Source organism: Varroa destructor, unplaced genomic scaffold (assembly GCF_002443255.2).
Source record: "Varroa destructor unplaced genomic scaffold, Vdes_3.0 BEIS01000007.1, whole genome shotgun sequence".
Classification (NCBI taxonomy): Eukaryota; Metazoa; Arthropoda; class Arachnida; order Mesostigmata; family Varroidae; genus Varroa; species Varroa destructor.
Genome location: NW_019211460.1, coordinates 19,346,940 through 19,355,899, shown reverse-complemented (window position 1 = coordinate 19,355,899; position 8,960 = coordinate 19,346,940). Strand labels below are relative to the sequence as shown.

The 8,960-nt window shown below is 39.2% G+C and overlaps 1 protein-coding gene across 2 annotated transcripts; it reads left to right on the top strand.

Annotated features, from left to right (window-relative positions):
• Positions 1-1,013: 1,013 nt before the first annotated feature.
• LOC111254685 (uncharacterized) lies at positions 1,014-8,734 on the top strand. Of its 2 annotated transcripts, none has more exons than XM_022815792.2 (4): positions 1,014-1,550; positions 5,770-6,133; positions 7,731-7,830; positions 8,405-8,734. In XM_022815792.2, the coding sequence occupies exons 1-4, from the start codon at positions 1,548-1,550 to the stop codon at positions 8,538-8,540; spliced, it is 603 nt and encodes a 200-aa protein (XP_022671527.1). In that variant the 5' UTR covers positions 1,014-1,547; the 3' UTR covers positions 8,541-8,734. The 2 variants fall into 2 exon arrangements, with proteins under 2 accessions (XP_022671527.1, XP_086831597.1); XM_086975471.1 differs by lacking the exon at positions 1,014-1,550 and adding an exon at positions 4,092-4,215.
• The last annotated feature ends 226 nt before the right edge of the window (positions 8,735-8,960 follow it).

The window sequence follows — 8,960 nt, the reverse complement described above, 5'->3', positions numbered from 1 at the left end:
TTGGGTCCTGTTATTGGAATCCCGTTATTGGAAACGTGTAAGCCATCTACTGGATGTCCATTAGAACGAGTTGTAACTCTTGGCTCATTACATTTAATAACAAGCAACTTTCGAAACAATTATCCTTAAACTTTCAGAAAAACGTTCAATTGGGCGAGAAAGTTTAGCTTGACGATCAATTACAAGAAAGCAACAATGCACCAGTCTGCCGATGTTTTTGATTGTTCTTGGTAATATTTTTTAAATTTTTGACAAAAGTCGGATTTATGCTGATGATTCACAAAAATGTCCAATATAAAATCCAGCTTTTACACCTGAAGTTAGAAGTTTTTTTAACAAACAGCAACAGCAAAACACAACCTTTTTTCAGTTAAACTGGTTTCATATGAATTTCATAATTAAGAACCGCTATCCTATTTGAAATTATCTCTCTAAATCACTCCTCGGATCAATCAGACACTTTTACATAAACTTATTTAAAAACCATTATTCCATCTAGCAAATCAAACTACAATAGTTACTATGACAATTCATTATTATATGACTGCAATAGCTTTCTACATTTACGGTAATATCAGAAAACAGTATTTTTATCTACCCCACATTACTCCTATAAAAACAAACGCTATTGCACTACCCATTTAGGCTTACGGTGCACATGACTATTTGTATAAATGTTTCTCCTTTTTTGCCAGAACATTATACCAACAAACCATTACACCCCCATTTACTGCAATGGTAAAAGTCGTCCCATGTGGCCATGGGAAGCTGACCACTTAATTTGCGCCTCATTTCCACCATCTGCCATCTGTCCATTTTCCCTTGGCGGATTTTCCGAACCCCTTACCGAAGCAGGCCGGGGGTAAATGCCATGCGTTGGAGTTGCAAGGGCAACAGTCCATCGTATTTTGATAGCATCAGCGGTTGACGTCGCTGACCCTCTCCCTCTGGGTTGAGTTGCGCGGACGATAAAACGTTAGCGTTTTTCGCCGGCGCGTTCCCCGCCGGAGGGCCCAGAACCGTCGGTGCCGTTACAGCGCGTTCCCGCCTTGCGCTATCGACTTAGCGGAGCCGTTTTGACGTGATTTCAACGCAAAGAATTTTGCTGCTGAGCCGATCGTTGTTGCTGCTGCTGATGTTCTTAGCTGGTCTTTTCAGTCGTTCGGTCGTTCAAAACCCTTCGGTCTACCGCAGACTGTTACGGTAGACTAGTTCGCGGGCGGACGTATCGTCGTCAGTGGTGCTAACTACTAGACAACACAGCGGCAACTGTAAATTTGCTTCTATCCTGACACTTAGCAGTTGTGCAGTTAGTTCGTCTCAGTCGAGCTATAGTGTGTGGAGTCTAGTCATCTGCGGAAAACAAAGAGGATTTGAGAGAGGGAAAAATTTACGATTTTTCAGCGGTGAAGTGGTGGACACAAACGACCCTTCGTCGCTACGCTTATCTCACCATCCTTATTATCAGTATTGTCGATCGGTGGAAATCTGGCATTTTGTCAAAAGTAACTGTTGTCATCTGTCATTATCTGTTGGAGCGCGGCAATATGGTAAGTTCATGATATAGTGAATTAAGTGGAGAAAATGTAAGTGTTCTTAAAAACGTCTTGTTGAGTACTGTTAGATGGTTACTTGATTTGTGTCACGCATTATGACCAACCACCCATGCTCCAAGATCCAAGTTACCTGTTCCACTCTGTAAAACATATAAAATTAAGGAAACGAATAACAAATGTTTCAAAGACACCATTCGTTTTCCTTTGTCTTTAGCTTGTTCAGAAATTAGGTATGTAGGATTTAACTTTAAGTAGTTATAGCTCTCATAATGCTAGTTCCTAGAACTTTGTTATAAATGCATTGCTTTTATAGAAGAGTGACGTGGATAATTGTTGTTTATTGTGATTATGGTAGAAGATGATATGAATCGAGCTCAATTCAGTTAATGCATATGGAGTTGCGAACGATTTCATGGGTATATCACTGTTGTGTAAATGGGGTTTGAGGAAGGGCTAGCCACTAAGATACTGCAACAATAGCTTTAACGTCAATATGAAAACGTCTAGACAATAATGACGTACGAGGCACCTATACACACCAACCTAACGGTTCAATTGCACACGATACAACCCCGTCTTCCATCCAAACAATACGATCATAATAGTGAAGATACATCTTACCGTACAGTACGAAACTGTATTGAGCACGCCTGCCACGCTAAGGCACGCGCACGTATTTCCTTTCCGTAAATCCCTATTGGCGTCCAAATGCTGTAGGCGCAGCACGGTACACATGCAAGTTTTGGTCGTATAATTTCCATCCAGTGATTTTACGGCCCGGGAAAGGGTAGCAGCATCAGGAAGTGACCCTAAATCAGGCAGTCGAGTGTATTCACCAAATCAGCTTTCTTGTAATTTCACGCGTACGCTGAATGCAGATACTCACCATTTCCATCAATTACTGCGACTGTTTTTCGTATACTACAGCTATTATCAGTCATAATTATTATATCTAATGTATGTAACTAATACCATTTCCTAGTAACTTTGTTTTTAGAGACAGTGTTATTACAAATTTGCTGATTTCGCATGTTAAGAATCGGGAAAAGGCTCGAGGGAGACTACAGCCGAATTTAACGGATACCTAACTTTGCGCAATTCAACGACTCAGATAAATTTGTGGCAAGAAGTAATTTTGCTCTGCCTTATTGCTCGCCATTAAGGTACTGTTCAGGCTTTAGATAGCGATTATGGATTTGTATATATTTTAGTTAAAAAAAAATGATCTAGCCGATCGCCTCGCTTGTAAAAAATCGTGAAATTTTGTAATAATGTAGCCAGCTACAAAAATCACGTGCAGACATGTATCCTGAATGGTAGTTGGCCTGTATATATTGAGCCACCATGGAACATTTTCGGTGATAAGTGATTCGTTTTCCATATGTAGACATGCCAACCTAAATCAACCTTATGACCTCAAGCAACGATTCTGTAAAAGTAGCAAGGTTAAGTTTCACAGAGAATTCATTGCAAGTATGACATAAATTGCAATCACGATACGGCATATTTACAATTCCTGATTTAAATCTTCTTTGAATCAGCAATGCTGTTCTGAACAAGCAAAAATTCTCCCCAAAAAGGACAGACAGTTTTTCCAACGTTACCCGGGTATATTGGGCTAAATGAATGCTAGCTAGATGTCAAGCGAAAATTTATTGCATTGTCTACATTATCCAATTCACAGATCGCATTTCCTGGATTTCACCTTCCTTGTTACCGTATGTATTAACAAAAAGACGAATACGTTTGAAGGTGTGCGTAAGCATTATCAAAGCTTCAAGTGTGTGAGCCGAGCATAAGTTCAATTTAAAAGTCTTAAGGCAAGCGGCAAAGGTCGTCATATGAAAGACGGAGGTCGCTTGTTCTTTGAGAAAATATCAGCTAAGGTTATTTTTACAAACCTAAAACAAGGCTTAGGTCAAATAAAATCTAAGAGGAGCTTATGTCGAAAGCATTCAGCAGTAAAAGCAAGATCAGAACTCACTTGCTATCGTTACGCAAAGAGGTCATCAGTGGAGATCCACGAAAGCAACGGTTGATTAATGCCGCAAGTAACGATTAAATGATGTACTTCAGAAATTAACTCATCAGTTTCCTAAACCGCTCTTGGCAATAACCCAAACCCTCTTTTTAGGTCATTAAAAAGTTATTCAATTCTGTTCAACGTACCAACACTCGATCTGCATGCTCTAAAGTTTCGTACATCTTTTAGTGATTGTACTCTAATTAGTCCTTTTCGTTCTAATTTAGCTTGCGACTACGAAAGAAAGAAACAGAGACAGAAAGAGAGGGAGAGAAAGACTTGTTGTAAATATCCATCGCCCTAAATGGCACTCAATGGTTTTCAGTTCCGTATCGTTCGGATACTCGCGGGAAGTCATATTTATTTCCAAATGTCTATCACATATCAAAAGTGGAATAGTTATTTGACTATTGCCAGCCACTTTAGCCTGAGTTCTCTCCCATAAATCGACGCCAAGAAACTTTTACGGTTTTGACTTGGTATTATGGCGCTTGCACGACACGACACTACCATCACTAATAACACAACTGTTGCTATTAGTGTTTCTGCGCACTTCGGCGTCTGCAAACAGATGCACCTTTGTGAGTTACCAGTGTTGCCGCTATGATGTTCAGCGAGCAGATGATATTAATGATGGTGTGTGCTAATAATAAATTGTCGTTCATAACCTCTTATTGCTCTATCTGACTTCTAAAACCACTATAGCCGCAATCTGCTGCGGCGAATGCGGCGCCGCAGCCGATGTAGACATTCACGTGGGGTCGACAAAACCGTAGGAATGAACAAGCGGAGGGGGGTCAATAGGCTACAGTATTCGGCCCTTTGATTGGCTCCACGTCGACGACGGCGCCACCTCTTATTATTAGTCCCCCACTTGCCAAATGTCGCACAATTCGTACCAGCTAGCAATCACCTGTCAATACAACGTGTGATCATTTGCTACTTGTACTGTGTGCGCCTAGCGTTTACTCGCAGAACTAACAGTCAAGGTCTTCTGCGTTGACTCGATAGCAAGGCAACAGGCGTCAACAAAACGCTAGCAGTTACAGATCATCCGAGTAGAATGTTCGGTACCTACCACAGCGCCCAGCAGACACAATCCAGTGTATAAAAACCGTAAAAGACCGGATCACCCTGACCGATCCGAAGTCATCGGAAAAGCAATTTCACGGCGCTACCGCCTCTGGTATTTGCTATTCGAGAAATTACAACCGTTGCTAATAGGCAAGCGGTAATAGTGGTAGTTACAAGAAGAAAAATGGCCGCGTAACATCATTAACAACATTGGCGCGATCACCAACGGCAGAAGCAGCAGGATCAATATAATCATCATCGACAATTATAGCTGCGTTATAGTATTATCATATTGACCAAATTGAATATCTAGTTTCTAACGGTAGTGTCCGGTAAGAATCTGGCAGGCAAATGTTAGTTGCAACTGGCACGCAGCCAACCAATCTACACGCTATTATTACTGCTGACGTTATACAGCAGTGGCACAGATAAAAGAAGTGCCGCTTCCATAAGGTAACAACTTTCAGAAGAGACGATTTTAAAGAAAAGATCAATGAATCGTTTGTGACCATATAAGGGGCGCGTTACATTGGTGGCCTGCTGCGGCTGTTGTTGTTTCGATATATTGTGGTAAAGACTCACTTTTTATAATAGAAGATTGGTGTATTGCAAATTAATTTATTAATGAAAATTGCATGTAGTCTTCATAGTGAAAATGCGCATGTATGGTACTTAAGCCTCTCTTTTCCGATCTCGTACTGCACTGACATCCGCAATATTATGTAGTTGCAATTCTTCAGAAAAAAATCATCAGAGGTTCTGGTTCGAGTCCTTCCAACCACCAATATCCAGTATTCTGGGTTATTAGTACGAGTAGATAAGATCATGAATTCGTCTTTCCCGTGTTACAGGCATTATTGGGGTACTTTTCAATGAGAGGGAGATGACAGATTGCTAGTAATATCTCGTGCGCGTGTTGATGCAGTGGCAAGCTATTTGTCTATTAAACATAGGGACAGATGAGATACTCAGGTTCGTAGACTGGGCGTAAACGCTTTTCGCCTCGTCTTGGAAAGGCCGCCAACCATCGGAACCAATAGTTCTAAAATTTTTGAACTAAACATGAACATCAAAAATATCTTTTAGCAATGGCTAATTCTATTTTATAATGCACAGCGGACCTCCACTCTAAGCGCATGCTGTTGCCTCCTGTTGCTCGGTGTCACTCTCGTGGCTGAGCCCGCCAGTGCTCAACGGCAAAAAGTCTCTGGAAAGAAGGCCACAACAGAGAATCCGGCTTACGACGATTACGAAGAGTACGATCAGGGAGGAGATGCGGCAGCTGATGGTGCCAATGACAAGGTGGCTGCCAGTGCAGGTCCTAAAAGCACTTCGGCCTCCCCAGACAAGGCTGACAGCGATGACTCCGCAGGAGCTCATGGCCTTCTTAAACATAGGTTACGTCTGAAAAACCGCCCTTCGCCACACCCAGCTGTTCGGCCCAAACCTACGTTACCCAGTTTCATCAAGCATCCAGCAAGTACGTGAAAAGATACTTTCATTGTGATTTATCATTTATATTTAGTTTAGACAACATTTATGCGTGTTTGTTAATTACAGACATAAATTTAAAGCTGTTGAAAAACGGTTGCAGGTTAACTGGTCATAACAGCCCGTAGGTCAACAAGTATTTTTATGTAGTAAAAAAAAGGCAGAAAGGCTTAAGGCCGACGTAAATTAAATACAGCTTACGTTTGGTTGCTAGATTATAGCTAAGGCATCCAAGCGTTTCACTCAAATGATTTAATCCGAAATTATATTGCATATATCGTCTGGTATATGCGGACTTCGATAGAAAGTCAAACGAAATCCCTGAACGATTATTTAGACCCATTTATAATAGTCAAAACATTAATTAATAAATTATCACTAACAGACAGTTTTTACTGCAACCCATCGATTATTCTTCTTTTGTTTGCCTATTTATACTTTTTCAGTACTACATATTTTGTTTACGTACTAAAGTTGTTAAAAATATGAATGTTTGTTTTTGCTTAAAAAGAAAATTCATTTGCGCCATTTCCAAGATCTGTTATCGTCTTATTTTCGCTTACTTCGAAAATTAATCATTTTCTTGATCCATATTAACAAGAACTTTATCATAATAAAGTTAACAAGCATTCTGATTAATATATATACACCAAGAAAAGTTTTACATATAAAATATAAACTTTTCGTCTTTTCTGACGATTGCAAGTGGCTTTGCTGTTATCTATCGGCGTCGACGACTAGCCCCTATGGCATCACCTTGAATTATCTATAATGCGTATCGGCTAATTATAGCCACTTGATACCACGTACATACAGGTCAGCTGAATGACGTGATCGAGCAAAAATCCTGATTAGACTATCTACCTCCCGCTACTGCCCGCGTGGATATAGTGATATCGAGGAAGAAAGATACGAAAAGAATGATAGAATTCGTGAAAAACGACAAACCGCTCAATGCATCAGCGGCCCAACAGACATCTGTCCTTGTTCTTATATGCCAGGTTTATATTCACTATTAGAAATATCAGCCGATCCCCGAACAAGCTAATTGTACAGCGAGTAATTGCGGTACAGACAATGGCACTGTTGCATTCTGGATGGACTTAATTTCATTGATCACACGATAAGTGTGATTAAATGTGGAGGCGATTTCGTTGATTAAAGTTATATGATTGAAAGCGTCAGTCTGTACTGGAAAAATCATATGATAGGATTTTGTGAACAGGAAACGCAAAGCTCTAATTGAGGCTTATACATAGTTGTCTTCCAATCTATTTTACAAAAATCAATCTATTTTATAGTGATTTGAGTCTTTGTACTAACTGGTATTCTAATTCACTTTGCAAATTCTCTGAAACATCTTTTTCTTTGCTAAGACTTACTGATTATGATTAATACTTTTGCAACAATTTAATGTTAGGCTAAATTTCTTTTTTAAATTAATCTAAAATAAAAGTGTTGAAAAATGTTAAAAAATGAAAAAAAATTACGTAGATTATATATATATATATATATATATATATATATATACTACTGTTTATTTCTTTTCTTTCACCCTAACGGGAATTTATGATTGATTTAATCAGATATTGAGGACCTAGGACACGAAAAACCACATGTACAAAAACCTACGGAAGCCCCACTTCCTCGACCAAAAGCTACAAGTGCTAAGCCGCACAGATTCAGGTAAAAAAAAAACACATTGCCATGTAAGTGATCAAGTCCTAGCACCGAACGCGTTATCAATTAAAACATAATATGAATAAAAATCATCATTTTCTGTTCTATCACTGAGGTGACAGTTTGTCTCGTATATAATTATGGTCACATTCAAATGAACTGAATTTATCTTACTGAAACACTTTTTTCGTTTGCATATTCACTTCTTTTTTTGTGTATAAACGTTAGTTGCTGTAGATCGATCGATCTGGTCCATTCAATGTGTATACACTCTGAAGTGCACACCCGCTTATAATCTATTTGGTTATAGAATAAGTAGCTTTTTCATTACTGACAATGAAGATATTATGCGAATGACAATTACCGTCTTTGCTTACTTCCGAAACAGAGATTAGACCACAGATTATGGTAACAATAACGTCTCGTCTAAGAGTATCCTATTTTGACATAGTAACAAATTCACTTAGCCGTCATGTTTCTACTAAGCAGACCTTCGTTTACTGGAGATTATAATTCTTTGATCTGTCACATATCGAACTTCCTTCCTGTGTTTATTCAAATATTTGCTTCGCTTTTGCAGTAGTACACTGCGGAAAAAGCAGACTCCTGCTCCTGCTAAGGACGACGCTGACTATGAATATGATGATGAGCCCGCCGAAAAGCAAGCTGCCACTTCTGCAGGCACGAAAAAGCCTCAAAGACCTCGCAGACTTTAATAAAACACACAGAACAGTTACAGAATAAATTTAGCCAGTTTGACGAAGATTTCCCGAGAGGAAACTATGCTTGATGTAAGAAGCCCATATATATATATACAACTAGCATCAATGCGCCATGCTGTACTAAAGAATTGCGAACGTCAATCTTGTGAAATAATATAATAATAAAATATATATGGATAAAGAACCCACACATTGTGTTTTTCGTGATGCTTCCTTTATAATAAAATTGAACAATTCTGCTTAACCCAAATATTGGTAATTTACTAATAATGTAGAAAAGGTCGCACCAAACGTAGGTGGTGTTGCAAACTCCTAAATAGTATTTAGATTTACGATTCGACCTCTCTAAGCATATAAGCCTACGGCAAGTATCGGTTTCTTTGCTTCGATTTACTATGGACACGTGGATGAACC

Excerpts from the sequence above, each read along its gene's own strand:
- LOC111254685 (XM_086975471.1), top strand. The coding sequence starts at position 4,183 with ATGATGTTCAGCGAGCAGATGATATTAATGATG. Across the intron at positions 4,216-5,769 it reads AGCAGATGATATTAATGATG|CGGACCTCCACTCTAAGCGC; the intron begins GTGTGTGCTAAT and ends TATAATGCACAG. Across the intron at positions 7,831-8,404 it reads GCTAAGCCGCACAGATTCAG|TAGTACACTGCGGAAAAAGC; the intron begins GTAAAAAAAAAA and ends TCGCTTTTGCAG.